The sequence below is a fragment of the Balaenoptera physalus genome, assembly GCF_965194825.1.
Source record: "Balaenoptera physalus genome assembly, chromosome: 12".
Lineage (NCBI taxonomy): Eukaryota > Metazoa > Chordata > Mammalia > Artiodactyla > Balaenopteridae > Balaenoptera > Balaenoptera physalus.
In genome coordinates this window covers 14,338,084-14,360,802 of record NC_138897.1, presented here as the reverse complement: position 1 = coordinate 14,360,802, position 22,719 = coordinate 14,338,084, and the positions used below count along the sequence as shown (strand labels likewise).

Sequence of the window (22,719 nt, the reverse complement as noted above, 5' to 3'; positions counted from 1 at the left end):
TACCATAATCCCACCCTGTCCCACTTCCCACAGCATCTGCCATGTACTAGTACTCAAAAAAATTTTTATTCAAAATCATAGTTCCTGTGGCCTCCCCTAGGCACCCTACCCCACACGCCAGCCACACTATCTTTTCAGTGGGCCTTAATTTCCCCATGACACTCCTTATCATCTGAAGTTATAGTATATACTTATCGTTTTTGTGATTTGTTAATTTTATTGTCTATCTTCCCCACAAAAATGCACTTTCAAGAGGACAGAGCCTCTTCTGTGTGTTTTGATTATTGCTGAATCCCAGCGCCTAGACTTCTTCACCAGGACTGAGGGATGGATTTGCAATGAGTCCATAGTACTTTCTGCCCTTTTCGCAAGAACAGATAATTGGCCAGAAGATGAGACATGATCCAGGACCACAGGTTATGGCAAATGGCTTGACTTGCCAAAAGATGAAGTCCATGTCCTTGGCTACATGAGCCTGATGCTTTAACCAGCTGAACTTATGAGTCACCCTTAAAGACATTCCCAAACCTACTGATTCATAATTGACACCAATCCAACCCATCCTTGACGTTAGAAAAATCAGACGTTTTAAGATGTAGTCTATGTACTTGAGGGTCTTACAGTCTAGTTGGGGTCCAAGTGACTGTGTCTTCTGAAGCAGAAATAAAGAGAGAATTGTGCAAAATAATTTTCTGTTTCAGAAAGTCTGGAACTTTCTGTCATGTCAGTATTACATTATAAAAGGTAACACGTGATAATCCAAGAGTAGTGTGGACACAGTAAGTGGTACAGAAATGAAGAGCTGCCAAAGGAGGGACTGGGCAAAATTTTATCGAGGAGGAGACAGAAAGGAAAACTAAGACTTGCATCTGAGATAGGAACTCAGACATCCACAGGGCCAAGCAGAGAACGTGAGCTGAGTGACACTAGCACAGGAGAGAAATATTAATTCCACATGTCCACCTGCTGTGTGGGAGTGCGGGGCCCGGGTTACTGGACCTTCAGATTATTCAAGAAAAGGTAGAAATCCAGATATTTGTAAGAAATACCAGATTTTAAAATATTGACAACTAAGATAAACAGGGTTGCAGGTCAAATGAAACGGTTTCTGAGGACTTCCCTGGCGGTCCAGTGCATAGGACTCTGCGATTCCACTGCAGGGGGCATGGGTTCGATCCCTGGTCGGGGAATTATGACCCCACATGCCACACGGTAAGAACAGTTTCTGGCTGACCTGGATGACTGTTGTGCACTCTGACCCAGTCAGCGAGGTGGGCAGCTGGAGGAAAGTTCTTTCTTCTCCTGTCCCCCGAGCCTCTGCATTTCAAGTGACTCATTTTACTCTATGCAGAATATATTTAGCCCTGGTTAAATTGATACTAGATGTAGTGCGCTGACTTTGCATAATTCCTTCATTTTGAAGGGGACATTTAAGATACGCATTCCCCGCCCCCCATGATTTTGCTCTGTCAACAGTAATCGTCCTGAGCCACCACGCCCACCGGTCAGAGCTGTGGAAGAGGGGTTGGCTGTGATTAATTAAACTGTTTGCTGAGAGCAAATGGCAGCGCCCTCAATCATGCTTAATGCCTCTTCAGCTGCCTCCAGAGGAAGCTCTTGCCCAGGATTATAAAACTGTTATGGCATTCCTCCCCATTTACTTTTTTTTTTAAATTAATTAATTTTATTTATTTATTTTTGGCTGTGTTGGGTCTTTGTTGCTGCGCACAGGCTTCGTCTAGTTGTGGCGAGCAGGGGCTACTCTGCGTTGCGGTGCGCAGGCTTCTCATTGCAGTGGCTTCTCTTGTTGCGGAGCCCGGGCTCTAGGTGCGTGGGCTCAGTAGTTGTGGTGCGCAGGCTCTAGAGCGCAGGCTCAGTAGTTGTGGCTTGCGGGTTCTAGAGCGCAGGCTCAGTAGTTGTGGCACACGGGCTTAGTTGCTCTGCAGCATGTGGGATCTTCCCGGACCAGGGCTCGAACCCGTGTCCCAGGCATTGGCAGGCGGATTCTTAACCACTGAGCCACCAGGGTAGCCCCCATTTACTTTTTATTTTATTTTTTTATTGTGGTAAAATATACACACTATTTACCACTTTAACCATTTTAAGGTGTACCGTTCAGTGGCATTAAGCACATTCACAGTGTGGTGCAACCATCACCAGCGTCCATTTCCAGAACTTTTTCATCATCCCAAATAGAAACCTAGTACCCATTAAACAGTAACTCCTATTCCTCCCTCCCCCTACTCCCTGGTAATGTCTATTCAACTTCCTGTCTCTATGAACTTGACTGCTCTAGGTCCCTTATGTGAGTGGAATCAGACAATATCCGTTCTTCTGTGTCTGGCCTATTACACTAAGCAAAAGGGTTTCAGATCCATCTGTGTTGTAGCAAATATCCCATCTACTTTTTATTTTGTTCCTTTCCTCATGTTTCCTTCACCCCTTTTCATATTTTAGTGGTAAATATTTACAAAAAGGATAATGCTTTAGCATAAAAACCACCAAGGATAAAACATTCAAAGTTTTGGGCTTCCCTGGTGGCGCAGTGGTTGAGAGTCTGCCTGCCAATGCAGGGGACACGGGTTCGAGCCCTGGTCTGGGAAGATCCCACATGCCGCGGAGCAACTAGGCCCGTGAGCCACAACTACTGAGCCTGCGCGTCTGGAGCCTGTGCTCCGCAACAAGAGAGGCCACGATAGTCAGACGCCCGCGCACCGCGATGAAGAGTGGCCCCCGCTTGCCGCAGCTAGAGGAAGCCCTCGCACAGAAACGAAGAACCGAACACAGCCGAATAAATAAATAAATAAATAAATAAATAATTTTTAAAAAAATTCAAAGTTTTAATTCTCTTAAAGAGAAAGCATCCTGATTTATCCAAATCTATGGCTTTCAGACTGCCCGGATTTGAACCCTGGCACTACCATTAACTACTCATATGGCTCCAGGAATGTTATTTGACCTTCCTGTTCCTTAGAATCCTCATCTGAAAAACCAGGATAGTAATAATTTGTACATATGCTAATATCTAATGTTATATATAACATGAGTATACATGAACACAGTAGCACCCATTTATTCAGAAAACTTTTAATAATTTAATTTTCTTGAAACATAACTAGGACTGGTTATGTATATACATCATATGTATATTCTAAACAATTTTAAAATAATCTAAATAATTTCTTTAAATAAGTCCTTGTTAGTAAATACTATTTACTAACCAGGGATTGACAGGTGATCCAGGGCTACTAGAAGTAGAGAAAGAGCCCAGGCACATCTCCCTCTGAGATAGATGGAAGGTTGGGAGCAGAGGATACGGTACACAACAAAACCACAGTGACAACTCTCAGTAAGAAAGTCAGAAGTAATACTTGGAAGGAATGAAGAAAAGGAGGGGAAAATGAACAGAGGGAGGAAGGGAAGAAAAGGAGGAAGTCAATCCATTGAATGGGGGCAGTAACCCTGACATCCTTCTTATTAGCCCCTGAGAGCATCAACGGTTCCACTAGCCAAGCACTGTACAAGGAGTCCAGGTGAGACAAAAGGTACAAGTAAGAACCCTCTCTACAGACCCCTTATACAGACCGATCACCATCCCTAGGAAAGAGAGGTGTGTAAGCCAGTGAGTTCTACAAGAGTGATGAGCACAGAAGAGAAGTACGTAAGATACTGGTACCACAGAGGAGGAATTGATGCACCCTCTCTCATACGGTCAGGAAACCTTCCTTGCATCTATAACATCTACACTGGAAAACTGAGTGGGAGTTTCCTAGTCAGAAGAGAATGGCTGGGAGGGAGAGACAGTGTGTGGACAATTGTATTTAGGGAACATTGAAAATCCTTTAACACTGCTGGACCTTAAAAATAGACTAGAGAAGTAGGGAGGGAGAGGAATGAGGAGCCCTGTGTGTGATGCTCGGGTACCGAGACCCTGGTCTTAATGATGAGACGGAGCCGGTGAAGGGCTTATTCAGGAGAGGGGCGTGCTCAGAGAACACACTAGCTTTAGTGAAGAGGATACAAAGCTAGTGACAGAGATAGAGCAGAAGACAGGGACTTTAGCCTTGGCTAATGTCGATTGGAATCTCCTGAAAAGCATCTAAACTGGGGCATTGGTGGCAAGGATGTAGAAGAAAAATAAACAAATGTGGTGCTTCTTTTATCATTCTTTCTGGTCTTTATAGTCATTCACTTAACAGGTATTTATTGAGCACTCACTAGTAACCGAAGTATTTCATTAATACATGACCTATTTTTAAGCTTATTTAATCATTTTCACAAACTTCATTATCTTGTTTGATCCTCAGGGTAAGTATGTGAGGTAGTAAATAAGTTTTATCATCCCCATTTGACAGATGAAGAAACTGAGGTTCAAAGAAGTGAACTCATTTTTCCCAAGGCTACACAGATAGCAAGCTGCAAAGCCCCAGCTTAGACCCAAATCTTCTTACTCTGGCCCAGGTGTACCCTCCAACCCCATCCCATGACATCATAGTCCAAAACAATTTTATTATTTGTGGATCCCCAGGAAATGAAAGTCCACTTGGCAATGGGCTATCCTTCAGGGGAATGGAAAACTTCAAAGAAGATGAAAGTTTTAGCAGTCTGTAGAATTCTCTAAGTCATTGATCTAGACACAAATGGCCCAGCAAATGGGAAGGAATGCAGAGCTCTTTCTAGTTTGTTTTTTAAATAAGCAGTGAATCCACTTACCCACACACACCTCTGGCACAGTTAATAACGACAATTTATGGTGTGCTTGACAGGATGCCGTCACCTCCTCCTTGTGGTACGGGTAAAAATCTGTAAAATCTCTGCGTTAGATGAAAAGACTGATCAGGCCATGAAGATCTGTCTTGATCACTAAGGAAAACCAAAAAGCATTTGGTGACCCATTTAGGCTTAATTTGCTTTCAGTCTCCTCTACCATCTGCAGAGCTGGGAGGTGAGCTGTGGTTCAGCCCATTTATACACACTAATTGTGTCTGGTGTCTCCATTCACCTGCATCCCAAACATGAGTCCCTTCAAAAAGACAAAGTCACATCTTCCACCTCTTGCTCAGTTCGTCATTTATTTGTGGCTCCCAGACCTACCTGTCAAAAAATATTTTCCGTTCGGAGTCAAATCTGGCTGATTGCGCCCGTGTATTTATATGAGTGGGTCTGTGTTTTATTGCTGTGAAAAGGGATTAGTCCTGCTGTAATAATATTTTCCATTTAGAGAGCACTTTGGGCTGAGAGCCCCATTCGAAGGCACGCTGTTCTGATGCTGCTTTTCTAAAACCAGCCGCTTTATCGTCAAACTTTGTGAAAATGACAAATAGCCTCCAGGCGCACCACCCCCCCCCCCCACAGTCAGCTGGCAGAGGAAACAGCCTTAAACAAGGTTATTTTGGCGATTTATGTCCTGAACCCCCATGGGAAAGACTGCCAAAACCTTGAGTTCAGACCCAAATCAGAGTCAACTGAATTAGTGGGAAAAGCCTGGCTGGAGAAAAAGTAGCCAAAGACTGGGAAGCACCTTAGAAATCACCCAGAAGAGTGATTTCCAGGTTTATTTCTCCAGCAGAACTCCTTTTACCTGACAAAACAGACGCCTGCTGCTGAGTGTGGCCATCCTCACCTTGGTCCTCCCCTGCTGGCTCCTGAGGGTCCCAGGGAACATTTTTGAAAACCTGCACCGAAGGTCAACTTCTTCATTTTACAGATAAGAAAATGGAGGTCCAGAGAGATGACATGACCTGCTCAAAGGCTGACAGCAAGTGACAGGGACAGCGTGCTGTCCTAACGGTCTCCTCAACCAGGGAGGGACTGAAAAGGAGGAAGAGTGACAGCATCTTGGTTCCTCTTTGATGGTTTTGATGTCAGTGGTTTTCTCCTGAATGGGAACCTTCAGTAGAGCTTGCATTTGGGTTCTCTCTGGTTTGTTCCTTCCTGACCCCCCGCAGTGGGGACCAGCATCTTTCTTTTTTCCCTCCTTGAACGCAGATTGAAACTACTAGAGACCCTTCAAAGGCACACAGGTTCATCCACCCCAGAGCCTTTCCATTTGTGAATCATAAAATAAATAGACCTCTAGGGACAGAGCCCAGGCCTTTGTAGAAGGGTTGGGGGCACCCTTCACTTCCGGGTCCCCAACTTTGCCCTGCACGGGGCCCCTCTCTGACTGCTCCACCTTCACCCAGGAACTTCTCTTGTTGTGTATGTCAAATAAAAAGGCAAGCAGTGTGAACCTAAAATGTCAGGATCCAAGAAAACTGCAAGACTAACCTGCTTAACCAAGCATTTCTGGAAGGGAAGAGTCCTTTTGACGAATGCTTTTAGACTGTTTGCTCACTATCCATCCATCACCAGGTCTTGTTTGCCGATCCCAAGCAGATCATCTATACGTGCTGAGAATCCCTGGGTAACGGGCATGCTGTAAAAATAAATGGAACAAATAGTGCTTGAGCTTCTCAAATAAATCCAGTTGAATTAGACGCACCTAAAGTCACTCAGTCTTGAAGAGCAAAGTGGAGACGGTAATGAAATGGGAGACAGGCTTTTTGTTTCAGAAAAAGTAAGGAGAGCAGAAAAACCTCACTCAAAAGGCATGAAAAATTTCAAGAAATAAAGGGAGTCATATTTGCACAGAGAGTTAGTCATTATTATTTTTGAGGCTTTGTCTCCCAACTGCCTTTTTCCATAGCTTCAACTCACCTTATATTTCTAGAGCCCTCCACTGACGTTTGAATGCAGGTCTTTTTAAAAGTGACAGTGACAGTTACTTGACAATTACTGTATGTGCCCAAAGAGAAAATAAGGTTGTTACACCTCAAAAAGTTACCCCTCAGAAAGGAGGAAGTAGCCCAAATTTTCACATCCTTATTGTCTTTCCTAATATATTTTGAATAACAAGTTTCTACTTGGGTTAGACACATGAGCTAGAAACACACACACGTATATAACCATCCTTTGTTTTGTGTTTTTTTTTCAATCTAGGTTGAATATCTGCACTTGGAATGAGAAGACCCTTCTTTTTTTTTAAATTAATTAATTTATTTGTTATTTATTTATTTATTTTTGGCTGCGTTGGGTCTTCGTTGCTGCATGCGGGCTTTCTCTAGTTGCAGCAAGCGGGGGTTACTATTCGTTGCGGTGCGCAGGCTTCTCATTGCAGTGGCTTCTCTTGTTGCCGAGCATGGGCTCTAGGCGCACTGGCTTCAGTAGTTGTGGCACGTGGGCTCAGCAGTTGTGGCTCGCGGGCTCTAGAGCGCAGGCTCAGTAGTTGTGGTGCACGGGCTTAGTTGCTCCCCGGCATGTGGGATCTTCCCGGACCAGGGCTCGAACCCGTGTCCCCTGCATTGGCAGGCAGATTCTCAACCACTGTGCCACCAGGGAAGCCCCTAACCATCCTTTGTTGAGACCCCACAATATACCGGGCACTGTTCTAAGTCCAATATTTGCATTAACTGTTTTAATCCTCACAACAATCCTATAAATCATGGACTATTATTATCAGATGAGGAGACTGCTAGTTTTAGATTCTTACCGAGGTCACCTGATAGAACTGTTCTTTTAAGAGGCAAAAGAGAAAAATCACCTAGGATTTCGAATGTATTGTATAATTAAGGTAAATTACATTTAAAGTAAACATTTGACATCTGTGCTTATAAAAGTTTATATATTCAAGTTGGCCTAAATTGCATTTTTCTTTTTTAGATCTTTCAACTGGGAAGATAAAGTATGACCTTGTAATTTGCATTATTTTCTACATCGTCATATGCAGTATTAACTGAGCACGTACTTCGCTTGGAAGACTACCTTGGCAGCTGTGGGGGAAACAAGTGAGGTGTATTTGGATCTTACACTCAATCCAGTCACAGTCAAGACTAACACACACACATACACACACACACACACACACACACCCTTCCTCCTCCCAGAGCTGGGACTAGGGTGAGGAGAGGGAGGCCTCTCAGAGAGCGTCTCCTTAAACAGTCTGCCCTAGAGGTCTCACTTGCATCACCCTAATCCAGGTCTTGTCCCCTCCTTCTTAAGCACACACCGTGTACTGCAATTCGATACAACAAAATAGAGCGAGTTCATGCATTCAAGCAAACGGACTATGAGGAATGTACAACATCTATAAGTGATCAGAGTGAGAGGGTCGGTGCAGACTTCACACCAGTGAATTCTGATTAACAAGCGAAGTTGCCAAGCCAGTCAGCCTTGAGCAGGAACATTTTGAGGAGGAGGAAATGACTTCATTGCAGGAAGACAGCTGAACAGGAACAACTCGTTAGAGTGGGATTGATGGACAGGATGGAGGAAGCAAACTATTCCCCACAGCAATAGCAAGAATCTAAGTCCAGGAAGTGATGAGATCTGCAAAGAAGAGAGCTCCAACCACCCCGCATATCCCAGAAGTGTCAGTGCACCAGAGCCTAGCGTTACTGAGTTATCTCAGCAGACAGGACCACACATACACACATTCATTCAGCGAATCCTTACAGACCATCCATCACTCCACTAGGCACTGGATGCAATGGCGAGTGCAAAGCACGGAGAGATCCCAGCCTACCAGGGATAGATCCCAGGCAGGATCTACAGGATCTCCTGTCAGTGGTACCAGGACCCGAATCATCATCCCTTTGTCCATCGTATCTCGCCCGCTGGTCACTTAGGAGCCATCTCCGTTATGGGATCAACTGTCATGGTATCATATTGCTTGTGTTCAGGTAACCCTTATGCTAGTTAATAATGGCTCCAAAGGCCAAGAGTAATGATGCTGGCAATTCAGATATGTCAAAATCAAGCCATAAAGTGCTTCCTTTAAATTCGCAACTTCATAAGGAAAGAAAAAAGCATATGCTGAGGTTGCTAAGATCTACAGTAAGAATAAATCTTCTGTCCGTGAAATTGTGAAGAAGGAAAAAGAAATTCATGCTAGTTTTGTTGTCGTACCTCAAACTGCAAAAGTTACGGCCACAGTGCTTGATAAATTCTTAGTTAAGATGGAAAAGGCATTAACTTTGTACAATAAGATATTTTGAGAGAGAGAGGGAAAGACCACATTCACATAACTTTTGTTATGGTATATTGTAATTGTTCTATTTTATTATTAGTTGCTGTTGTTAACCTCTTACTGTGCCTAATTTATAAACTCAACTTTATCATATGTATGTACAGGAAAATACATGGTATATATAGGGTTCAGTACTATTCATGGTTTAAGGCATCCACTGGGGGTCTTGGAATGTATTCCCTGCAGATAATCAGGGACTGCTCTATTACACTATTGCTTTCATTCCATGAAATTTATATTTCTATTAAAATGATGTTCTATGAAATGGAAAAAAGATTTTGTTTTAATTTATGTGTTTTGAATATGCTTGTAAATTCCTTTGTTTGCCTAATTCTCTATGCAGTAGTTCTCAAGGTATGGCCCTCTGCCCACTGGGGGCATACTCTCCAATCCCAAAACTTTTTCTTACCTGCCTGAATGAGATCAACTCATTAATAACTGACTACATATGTTTTGCTAAGTTCAGTATTTTTAAACTAAAATTAGTGCTTTTGAGAGCTGAGAGAGTTTATGTCTGCCTCCAATTTAGTATTTTACTAATTCAGTGTTTTATTAACATTGCAAGGCTCCTACTGCACATGTGCATATGCAAATAGCTGAATTCCTACAATCGGGGGTCAGGATCTGTATTCATTATCAGCACTGCCTTGAATGATCATGTTCTTTAATTGCTGCTCTTCTTGCTTCTTAATAGCAAATTATTGTTGGTTTTGCTCATCATTATCAATTTAGTTTGTTGTGGGTTGTTTTTAACCCCACAGTAAGTAGTAATGAATATTTATGAATTTTTAGGCTATAATTTTCCAAAACCTCTCTGGTCTCTATGCAACGTGTTCAAGTATGAACCATCCATACCCTTATGACTACAGCAGATGTATACATACTCCCCCCCACCCCCCGTGATTTGCCAATGTGAGAACATTTCATTGGTAATGTGGGCGGTACATGGAATTTTAGCATGCAAACTGCTCACAATATACCATCAAGGTAACTCTAATACAGGTACTGGGTTATTTTTACATTTGCATGATGTTGATTTAAAATAAAAAAGCAAACATGAGCTAATAGTTTAATTTTATTACATAATAATAAGCACTTAATGCATTTTGGAGGCCAGATTTTGATGATGTGGGGTAAGTCATAATCGTGAATCATTTTCAAGGTCAGTATTCCCCAAACTGTGTTCTACCAGATGTTAATAGGTATTCTGCAAACAATGAGTTTTTTACTCAGATAAATTGGGGCAAAGTGATGTGCATTATGCTCCCCTTTGACAGATTTGCAAGGGTCTTGAGCATATTATGATAGTTAATTTTATGTGCCAACTAGGGTAGGTCACAATAACCAAGTATTTGATCAAACATTGGTCTGGATGTTGCTGCAAAAGTATTTTTTATATGACATTAACATTTAAATCAGTAAACTTTGAGTAAAGCAGACTGTTCTCTGTAATGTGGGTGGGCCCATTCAATCAGTTGATGACCTTAAGAGAAAAAAGACTGACCACCCCTGAGGAAGAGGGAATTCTGCCAGAAGGCCGCCTTTGGACTCAAGCTGCGCCATCAACTCTTCCCTGGGTCTGCAGCCTGCTCTGAAGATTAGGGACTTGCCATAGCCTCTACAATTCCTTAAAATAAACCTCTCTCTAGATGGTACATACATACTTGCAGATATGTGTATATACTATGTATGATATATCTGCATATATAATCTATATGCATAGATATATGTATATATACACTCTATGTGTGTGTATATATATATACAGAGAGAGAGAGATCTCATGTAGATACATACACACTTATATGTTTGAACTGCAAGTGTTTCGACTTATACGCGGATTTTTTTCAATAAATGTGTACTACGGTACTACGTGATCCGGTGATCCAGGGTTGGTTAAACCCACAGATGGGAAAACTGCAGATATGGAGGGCCAACTGTAAAGTTATAGGCAGATTTTTAATCGAGTGGGGAGTCAGTGCCCCTAACCCCTGTGTTGTTCAAGTGTCTATATCGAGAGAGAGAATACACACACACACACACACACACACACACACACACACTCTACTGGTTCTGTTTCTCTAGAGAACTAATCCACATGTTAAAGTCTCTGAAAAGTTCTACAGTTAAAAAAAACCCTGCTTAACCAGTATTTTCCCCGTTTATTCAAATCATAAAACATTTTTCATATAACACCTACTAATCTCTCAAAATATAACTTGGGAAATGCTTTTCTCAACACTTAACTTTAGACAGGTTGTCAGCAATATCAGGCTCTGAACCTGTTTGATTCTGAAACGAATAAGTATTGGGACATAAGATTCCATGTCCTCTTCTTCTGCACATGGCGAAGGCAGAAGAAAATAACTGCGTGTTGTGTGGGCACAAGGAGGTGAAATGTCCACTGTGGAGCCCGTTCCACACGGTGATGACAGATGAAAATATCTACCAGTGAAATGGACCCCATAGCTGTGCTTTTGTCAAATGTTCCTTTGTGGACGTTCTCGGGGACTGGGGAGCCATACTGAAATATCATCAATCACAGTGTAACACGACACAAGGCAATGCATGAATGGCAGGGGGCCTAACAAGAAAAGCCAACTCTGTCTCCATAAAAACCCGCATACCTCCTTTGTCCCTTATTGTCCCTTCTTGAAAGTCTTTCCACAAATGGTCCTCACTGACCCCAATTTATCCTTCAGATCTTATCTTAGAAGACACTTCCTCCAGAAAGGCTTTTCTGACTACATGCCCTACCATGAACCTACCAGGTCAGCCCACCTGCTTCCCTGTTACAGCATGTACATTTGCACTGGACACGAACGTTATTTATTAATGCCTGTCTTCGCTACAAGGTTGTGAGGTTCATGAGGACAGGGCCCGTTTCCATCCTGTTTGTCTCAGCAGCCCCAGTGCGTGGCGATCAGTCAGTGGGAACTCGGAGCAAAGGAACGAGGGATTGCGGGGGAGCTTCCTTCTCCCTAATTTCTCTCATGATTCTACCCAGACTAGCCTTTCTTTGTAGCCAAATCTGAGTACTTTTCTCTACTCTGATCTTTCTTGAAAGATCTTCACTCTTTCAACCTTGAAAAAAAAACTATTCCAAGAGTCTATGAAATATTCATATATATGTGTGTACACACACACAAGCTTGCATGCACACACGTACATCTATACATCCACTTACTCCTGTGAATAATAATGATAATAAAAACAAACATTGGGACTTCCCTGGTGGCACAGTGGTTAAGAATCCGCCTGCCAATGCAGGGGACACGGGTTCGAGCCCAGGTCCGGGAAGATCCCACATGCCACGGAGTAACTAAGCCCGTGCGCCACAACTACCGAACCTGTGCTGTACAGCCCCCGAACCACAACTACTGAAGCCCGCGTGCCTAGAGCCCGTGCTCCACAACAAGAGAAGCCACCACAATGAGAAGCCCGCACACCGCAACGAAGTGTAGCCCCCGCTAGCCACAGCTAGAGAAAGCCTGCGCGCAGCAACAAAGACCCAACATGGCCAAAAATAAATAAATAACTAAATAAATAAATTTAAAAAAATAAAAACAATCATTTATCAAGTCTAATAGTGTGAAGAGAGATGGGAATGCAGGGAGCAGTAGGTTTGGGTAACGAGAGAGACCGAACCCAATTACAGCTGTATCACTTCTGGGTCAAGTAAAATTGTGCAAAAGTTTTCAAACTTATATAAAGAAAAGCAGAGGCTCAGTCTAATTCTTGGATCAGTTCCTTCCCCCCACCCCCTCCCGGGCCACTATTTACCTCAGTCTGGTGCTACATGGTGGACACTGGACATGGGTTTCTCTTCCCAGAATTATCACTGGAAACAAAAGCATTAAGAAAGACAACGCACTGGCAGATAGACAGGCTTTCATGTCAGGAAATTTGGCTGGTATTTGGAGGGGTGTGTATGCAAGGATTGAGGGTGAGGGTGGAGTGCGGTGGACACCGGGCCTGGCTCCACTCACTATGTGTGCACCCTGCACCATCCCCATGGGACCTTCAACTACTCACACTCAGCCCCCCCTTTGCAGGGAGGGGCCAGAACGGCAAAGATCTTGGAGCTGACACAGGCTCACCCTCTCCTTCTGGCCCTGCACTACAAGCAGACCACCTGTGCCATCCAAACTGTGTCGTCTGAAGAGGCTGCCAACGTGGGTTATCCCCAGGCAAGACTGGCGTGTAGGGCTCTCCCGTGATTTCCTTCTCCTTCGCCCTGGCCCCCATTAAGTCTACAGAGAAGCCTCGAGATCAGACTATACATGGGATGCAGTCCTGGCTAAGCTCCTGGAGGAGCTAAGACCATTTAAAGGCCTTAATGGCCCCCCAGCACACACACACACACACACACACACACACACACACACACACACACACACACACACACACACACACACACACACCCTCTATTTGAGATCAGGGAAATCCACACCAGAAATCCTAAAAAATACTAAATAAATTTCACACTTTCAAAAATCTGGACTCCCTAAAAAAGGCCTGCTTTTTTGGTACAAGAAATGAGTATTGAAGCACAGTAACCTCTCATGTTTAAAACTATAGGGATCATTTTTTTAACTTCCCAGAGAGAGCCAGAGCACACTAACACTAGCGTTCGTGCATATCCAATCATTGCTAACCCCTTAATTAGGATTAGGGCACCTGTTCAACTGAAATGCAATTCGCCGATGTGATCCCAAGTTATTGAAAGACAGAATGCTTTTACCCAAAAAGGCTGCCCCAACGCCCTCTGTCCCGCTGATAAAAACATTTGTTAAAAGATTTTTTTCCAGACGCAGAGCTAAGAGACCAGGTCATGGTACTTCTCACTACACAGGGACCTGAGAAATTGTTTTGCACAAGGTACTTAGAGATGGTCCACACAGCATCATTTCTAAATGGTAGAGGATAAAGTTGGGGCCACCAGCAGCCACAGAAACCCAAATTGCAAAAGCACACTTGGACTTACTCATTACAAATGCGTTCTTTGGCTTCTCAGAGGAGCCACTTGAAGGTCAACTCCACTTAAAATCCTTGGCTCAGAAGCAGCTTGTTGCTTTATGACCCAAGTCTATTAAAATTCTTAGAGTCTCTGATGATGAAAATTCCAGCCAATTTTTTTCTCTTCATGGGATGGGGGGGAAAAAACCAACACGAGTCTATTTGAAATCGTTTTATGAATTTTAATCATAGCAAATGTGTTTTAACAGTAGTCATAAAATCAACATTACCACATATACAAAGGACAAGACACCAGATTGGCATACAAAAATACCATATATTAAAATCGGGTTCATTGGAAAAAAACTCAGGACTTGCTAAGACACCACCTACAACAGAAAGAGCAAGCAAGAATGCTTTTAAGACATTCAGATTTATAAACAGCAGCTTGATACCCCCCTAACGAAGTCAATATTTGGCAACATTTGGACAATATTTTCTACACAGTCCAGCAGCTCATTTATATGTAGGGCTATTTGGCCCTTTAAAAGAAAAGATTCTAAAATAAATAATCCATATAATTGTAAGTGAAACATGTCAAGGACTTAAGTTAACAGCCTCTGAGCAGCATTAATCTAGCCATTTGACTGGAGTACTAGTTATCAAGAGGGCCAGGGGACCCACCAGTGGAGCCATCCGAATGGCAGGGACCTTGTGCAACAGCTGCATGGCGTATGATGGGGGTTTGTAACCACCCCAAGCTGAAACCGGCCTCCCCACCTGCATCTGCCAAGGGAGCAAAACAGGAACAAGTGGTGGAATAAAAAATATAATAAATGACCACAACCTGGATAGAAACTGAAATATTCTGAATGAGTCTTCCCAATAGTCTTAACCTACTCAAGTCAGGATACATCCACAGGCACGGGCGTTGCATTCCATGGTTAAGAGGATGTCATTAGAGTCTGTCTGCAATGACTCAGCAACCAGCTGCAGAGCAAGTTCTGAAATTGTCTTGTGTGCTGACACCCAATAGGGCCTCCTTGGACCCTCTCATCAGCTGACCATATTCCCTGTTTGTCTTCAGTTTAAACATCCTGAATTGAATTTGGTGGGCCATACTGGAATGACAAATGGTGCTTGGCTAAGTTATTCCCAGTTGTCCTGGGTTTCTTTCTTCAGCTGGTTTCTGCCACGATTGACCTTCATCTTCTATCTACTTTGTTCAGGAGTTATCATCTCATTACGGATTTCCCTCCCTTTATGCAAGTGTTTTCTCACTCTCTGGGGATATCTTCCTATCTGTTGCCATAGACCCAATGCCACATCTCCACCTCTACCATACAGGATCTACCTAAGAGCTGGGTTTTCTCTCAGCCAGGAAAATCTAACCAGGAATTTTCTGAAGCACAGGGTAAGACACCAACTATTGTGTCCTCCCACTTTTTAAATAGGGATGACCTAAATATCTCAACTTGTTCCCCTTTAAGGGGCATCTGCCTCATCTATTTCCTCCTTCTTACAGCCCATGCTCCTTCACAACCATCACATCCAACCATCTACCTCTGGATTCTCAAAAAGCAAATGTCAAATTAAAAACTGAGCTTCCCTTTGGAAAACTCTTGTTAGAATAATCCAATTAACATATCCCAGGGAGACCACAGAAGATTTTCACATGGGCTCCTAGCCCTACATCCCATGGAGATGAATTTAGAGCAGTGTTCTAGAAGAACAGGGACAGCCATAAGAGAACATCCCCCAGAAAAACAAAGAAAATACATGCTGTTGCAGACTTCAAGAGACCCCTCAGTTCTTTGCCCCAAATATTACTGATTGTCTCTAAAAAGATCATAATATGAATAGTATCAAAAACCGTAGACCAGAATAATAAAGTCCAGCTAACGAGATGAGTGTTTTCAAGCACCACTACATCATGAGTGAGATTGTATATAGTGGGGTACCCCAGGCAGTGAACCCTGGAAAAAAAATCGTTGGCCTGACTGTGCAAGGAAACTTGTGCAGAAAAATCGGAGCCATTATTGCAAGAGTTCAAGAATAATGGTGCTCTACCCTCGACCACTTGAGCAGAGCCAAAAAGTAAGCCATTTGGAAGACAGAAATTAAATGCCCCACCCACTAATATTCTTTAATGATCAATGGCTTTCCAACAAAATGTATATGGTAGAACCCACCCCTTCATATATTTGAAAAGTCTCAAGAGCTTAGTTATATAGACACTCCCAAATATAGTTGGTTTGACAAAACGGATGCAGCCTATAACATTTGTTGAGAAATTAACATCTAAATTCACCATTATATAACCCACATTGGAAAACATTTTACTTGATCTTTTTAGCTTCAGTTATAGCTAAATCGTGTGTCTACATATATATTTATATCTATATGTATAGATATAGATATCTATATACAGTGAATCAATTGTGTCAGGAAAATCAATGGCTTGAATTTCCACTTATTTTTTTAGAAGACTTTCATGTTTAACAAAATTCAGCAACTTGTCATCACTTGTGAAATAGACTACCACTTTCAAAACAGTTGCTGAATTATCTTGACTCATTCTTCTTTGGAGTTTCTCTTTCAGTACGTATTACTTTGTGGGCAATGTTTTACTGAGAATGGTGGAAATGGTAAGGAACAGCTTCTCCTTCTAGGTCAAGGATGACAGATTGACTGACTGATGACACTTGTGTGAAAACAAAATGCTGACTAGTTGGCAGCATAATTTCTAAGAGAAGATAGTAATTCAAACCATTGGCATATCACTCCTCTCATACCAATAACCTTTAGCCCTCTAATTTCCTCATAAGTCTAAAGAAAAACTATCATTGGGCAAAAAAAATTTTAATCATTTTTAAGGATGAACTAAAGAGTCCTGCCCATTGATGAGTTCTCTATAAAAAAAAAAAAAAATCAACCCAATTCTGCTAAATTGAAGCAAATGCATTTGGTTCACAGTATTTTTAGACAATGAAAAGCAGACTAACCAATTTAGACACAGCATAGCTTTTCAAATAAAACTATGAGAACTCTATAAAACCAAACCTAGACTGGAATAAATACTGGACTATCAGGTAGAGTCTGATCTTTCTATGAAATATATCTCAAATTCAATTTTCTGCTTCCCTTTATTCACTTAAAAAGCAATTTTAGTAACTTTAATAACCTTCAAGGCTTTAAATTCCATGGACAATTTTTTTTAATGTAAAACAAAGTGTCTTTGTGCAAGGCTTCAAATCTTCGATTCTTTCAGTGATAACTAAAAAAAACAAACAGGACGAAAACAATGTCAAATCTCACTCTAAAAATAGTACCTATGTTTTTGTCTGGCATCTGAAAAATGATGCCCACCTATGCCCACCTCAAATACAATGACGAGCTGGCAGACTTCAAGGGCAAACCAAAACACTCCCCGTGAACACTGCAAAACCTGCTTGCTCTTTTATTTCATACCTTACTAGTGCAATGATGGCGTTTGGGTAAGACCCTGAAAGTGAAAAGGGATTTCATTAGGCTTTTTTTTTTTTTTTTCTGTAACACTTACTTTTTGGTCACAAGACCCTAAACACAATTTTACAGTACAGGTCATGCAAGTCAAACGTTTTAGAGCTACTGTCTAACTACTATTTTTGGACAATAGATTCACATGCAGCTAATGATCCCAGAAAAGGGGGCTTTATCAAGCACTCTTTAAGCTTCACTGATTATTCCTTGGCCCAGAGTATCTAAGTAACAACCCTGAAGAGCAATTGATGCATTTTTACTGTCATACTTGAGATCATATATTTTTGAAGCCAACTGCATGTTACTAAACCACAAACTGTCTTCTTCGCCTTACTCTGTTTACTCCATTAATATTTTGATGCTAGATTCCATTGCACAACCCTCCAGAAGTGCACTGTCCAATATAATAGCCACTAGCCACATGTGAGTGGCATCTATTTAAATAACTTTAAATTAAATAAAATACAAAATCCAGTTCCTCACTCAGACTAATCCCATTTCAGTTGCCCAGCACCCAATGTGGCTACTGTATTGGACAGCATAAGTTACAGAACATTTCCATCATCACAGAAAGTTCTATTGAACAGCGTCAATCTAGAAGATCCCAAGGTTGCACCAGCACACGGTTTTAACCTTCAAGGGACCCACTCAAGTCATGTGCAAGATTAAACTTAATTATATTCCTAAAGGAAATGCCTTATAGCTTTCTGATCGTAAAGTATGACTGGAACTGAGAACCCATTTGCCTTTTCACAACTTATGCCCCAGGTCATTATACAAAAATGTTCCAAAGACAATGCTTTTTGACAGCATACTTGGCTCTACTTAGCATATTTGGCATTCTCTTGCTTATGTCAAGATCATTAATAAAGATGAAAATTCATGCTTCTTATAGTTTACTATTTACACAACACTCACTGTCCTTTATAGCTCAAGTGGGAGGGGGGGACCAATGTTTTGCAATTAAAAAAATTCAGATCACATGGTTCTCTTTAACTGTCTATACTCATCACTAAATCAACCCTCCTTTCATTTCCCAGAGAGGTAGATGCTAACTAAAGTGAATATATAAATCTACAAAAACAAAAAACTTAATAGTTGAGTTAGTAAAGGGTATTGATCCTCCCTGAAAAACATCATAGACCAACAGAGAGGTCGACAGGTCTAGGAAGGAGGAAACTGCAGTACAAAGTTCTGGTCCCCCTTTTGCTGCAGAATGACAAACGGGCTCGCACCTCTGGGGGCCCCAGCAGACTCAACTACAAAATGAAGCCACCAGAGGTTGCTTTCAGCTCTTTCTGTGCTTTCAGTTGTGAGTTTTTTCATTGATGTGCAACTGTGAATTCTGGCTGATTGTGTCACTGGACTTGAGTCACATGGGGTAGATGAGTTGTTAGTATCATGGGTAAAGGCCAAAGAGGCCAGAGCAATGGGATGCCAAAAACATTAAACATCATTAAGCCTATAAAAATCCTACCTGGCAGGCTGAGACATCACATAGATATGTGCACGCACAGGATTGCACACCCTGACAAGCAGGTACACAAATAAATAACTGCAGGCAGAATCCACATAAACAATTGTTCTTACGTCAGTAAGACTCACACGAAAAATTCTGATTTTGGTTGTTATTGTACCTTAAAATGTAACGTCAAGAATCTATCATAGAGCCGATTAATTTTGCACTGCTTAATTGCAGCTCTAGCACAGGGTTGTTTTTAAGTAAAAGGTACATGGACATTTGTACTCTACAGCTTTGCACTAAGAAACACAGGGCACTGTATCATCACATGTGTTAGTGTCTATATATAACCTACAGACCATGTAGAATTCTATCACACACTACACTCCAGGGCTGGTCATTTCATACCGGACATAAACATATGTAGACATCATTCACAAAATTAATTTGAAAATGGCATGACTTAATACTGCAAGGGTAAAGTCCATTTGAAATGTCGAATTCTTAATGTAACATTTCTGTGGGGGTTTTTTTCCAAGAGGAATAGAAATTAGGTCAGACATGCATCACGGCAGCCTGGGAGAGTTTGAGAAATTGAAACTAACCCAACAGTATATTAGGTTACATAATAGAGGATAGCATTCAGCTAATGGGATACCTAAATTATTAATACCAAATAAATCCTAGATTATTTGTTGTATAATGCCCAATAGCTTACACAATAAAATGGCATTTTAACCTAATTTCTAGTTTGAGCTTTCAAATACATTTCCTAAAGGTCTAATGACAAATTTGAAAGATTTGAAAAACCCATGTTCATATTTTTATATCAAATCCTCATGTCAATGAACAGGGTTAGCTTGGGATTCTATTCATTATATTGTCATTTTATCTCATTAATTCCATCACTTTAATGTGCATATTTTGTGCTGCTTGAAGGTAACAGTTAGCATATAAGTAAATTAAATCATCTCAGTCTTAAGGGCTTTTTCTAGCCTTACCTTTTGGAGCCAGTCACTGCTTATTTTTCTGTCCCTTATTTTCAGGGATTCAGTGGAACATAAACAGACATATTTATGAGCGGAGACCTTGGCACATACCACTTGCTTCATGAATTCCGTAAGAGAAACTAGAAGGGAACTGTAAAGCTCACAGCTATGTCTGAACGCACACACATTCAGGGATAGAAATTTATCATTTAAGACCAGCAGATCTTTCTTCATGAGCATCTGCAGGCCATTACACATTTAAAAACGTCTGAGAATTTATGATGAACTGGTCCACTTAAACTGGGAATGTGAGTTGCTACTTCACCTTGCCATTTTTCTCAATGAAAACATATTTTGAAATACAAGAGATAGTCTCACTTATACCAACAAGAGGAAACTGGAATTCAAAATGAGTTAACTCTCATGGAACAATCTCTTTCAAAAAATAATCATGGACTGTCTTAAAATGCCAGTCCAAGTTTGTTAACTGTTTACCAACACTCATGGCTGTTACAATACATCGAAACTGGGAGAAAAGACAGAATCTTCTGTTCCTCTCCCTTAGTGCCTTACAGAATACAGGACTTGAATACACAGAAGAGGAGCAAGTTTGGAAGTGACGTGTCTGTGACACCTCGCTGGGTGGGTACCGGTGCCCTTGAGGTGGCCATCATTTTAGACCCCGGACTCATTCATGCCCACAAAGTCTTACTCCCGGGATTCTTCTGAAAAGATTCAAAACCTGAGGTAAATCAAATTACACCCACACCCACACCCACCCACACCCACACACACAAATACACAATATTTACATTTAAAATTCTTATTTTGTGAGATGGCTTGAGAAAAATTGGCATGTAGGTTTCCTGTGGGATTAGGCATTTCTCATTATTACTCAGTTTATTGCTCCCCTGTTGGGCTTTCAGTTTAATAAACACATAGCGAGCTCTAATTACAAGGGAAGAAAAATGGAGGTACGTGACAAAATACAACACACTGGAAACCCTTGTTCAAATATCCTCCTGAAAAAACAACTGTCCACTTCACTTATTTTAATTTGGGTGCCATTCAAAAAGTATAAAAGGCCTTAGCCACTAAATGAAGACTGGGTTTCATTTTTTTAAAAAGGAAAGAAACCAGCACTGCATGTCATCGCTGAATTTTTACATGGATTCTCAGATTTAATTCTACTTGTATACATAGCATCTTTGTTTTAATCTACCACATTTAGAGAAGATCACATTGTATGCACTTCCACAGTTTAAAATCTAAGTAGAATAGGTCTATCTGGCAACATGATTTTGAGAAATCATCAATTACAGTCCATTTAATACATGATTATGAGGATGCATGCGATCGTCTTGGAAGCTGTTGCCACCAATAATCAGAGCGCTCTGCCTGGTATCTTGCTGAGACCTCACATTCTGCCCTTCATGTCTGTCGTGGGTTAATCAAGTGGCAGCCCAGAGGCCAGCACTCGGCACCCAATGATCAGCGTGGCCCCCCATCTCCTCACCGCGATCCATCACCAACACCTGCTCAACCCCTAGTTGGCACCCACAAGAGACTTCCGCGCGGCCCTCTTCAGCCACAGGATATCACAGTGAAGCGCTTAGAAATGCAGGACATGTTGTGGAGCACGATGCCGAGAAGGAAGACCAGGACGCAGGCCACCAAGATCACAGTGCACACCCCGGACCAGGTGGAGCTTTTCGCCACGCCCCGCCTGTCTGGCTCCTCCTCCACCGCCTCGGGCGGAGCCCCGCCCTGCAGAGGCTGCTGCTCTGCCGGGATGGTCACCACGGTGACGGCCTTCTGCTGGCTCCCGGGCAGCAGACGGCAGCCCATGTCTCCGGGCAGCAGCGCTCGCTCCTTGGAGATGGGCAGGGGCAGCATGTAGCACCCATTGCTCGGAAGTTTGATGAAGACTGGGGTGTGCTCGGAGGCGTGCGGGATGGCGATGACGGCAAGGACCTCGGGGTCGTCCGGGAGCTGGGACACGGAGAAGCCCGGGGGCAGCTTGGTGATGCCCCGGCACCAGGGGCACCTCACGTCCTTCTGGCTCGTCCTCATCTGCTGAAGGCACACCGAGCAGCACGTGTGTTTGCAATCCAGCAACTTGGGCCTTCGCCGGGGGCTGTAGTAATTGAAGCAGATCTGACATTCCAGCAAAGACTCTTGGGAGAGCGTCTCCATGGTGGACTGCGGGCAGGAAGGCCAAGGCCGAGGGGAAGGAGCTTGTTCTCAGAGCCCACCACTCCGCCAGCTTCTTTCTTCCAGTCTTTCCAAAGTCGCCGGGGGGTCGGGGAGTTCACAGGCATCTAGCATACTCAGGCGTGTTCATTTCTGAAGGAGACAAAAAATGCAAACCAACTTAATTACCTCAAACAAGTTGAGATGGATTTATACAACTGCTCAAAAGTCTTGACACCAGGTCAAAAGGGTAGAGTTTCCCACTTGTGAGACTGTAGGAGTCCCGTAACGCCCAGTGGGCAGTGACGAATTGTCTCCGCGAATACTTTGCTTATTTCTGAAGAAACAAGTATCTCTATGGGGTATACAGAGGGAGTCTGCTGTTCTTCTGGATTGTTCTTCTAAATACACTGCAGAAGTTCTCTCGTTTCCAATAAGTTTGTAGCATTTCCTAAAAGTAAATTTCTTTCCTTAGATCCTCTGACCTTCTTTTTCTGACTCTACTTATCTTCCTGTAAGCATTCACT

At 42.3% G+C, this 22,719-nt stretch overlaps 1 protein-coding gene across 9 annotated transcripts in view; it reads right to left on the bottom strand.

The window, feature by feature from the left end:
• Positions 1 to 14,253: 14,253 nt before the first annotated feature.
• The window catches only part of RNF152 (ring finger protein 152), an 81,136-nt gene continuing 72,670 nt past the window's right edge, over positions 14,254 to 22,719 (bottom strand). For all 9 annotated transcript variants that reach the window (XM_082417983.1, XM_082417980.1, XM_082417977.1 and 6 more), the window contains one exon: positions 14,254 to 22,345. In XM_082417983.1, the coding sequence (XP_082274109.1) occupies positions 21,584 to 22,195 (612 nt within the window). In that variant the 5' untranslated portion in view covers positions 22,196 to 22,345 and the 3' untranslated portion in view covers positions 14,254 to 21,583. The remainder of the gene's footprint in view (positions 22,346 to 22,719) is intronic.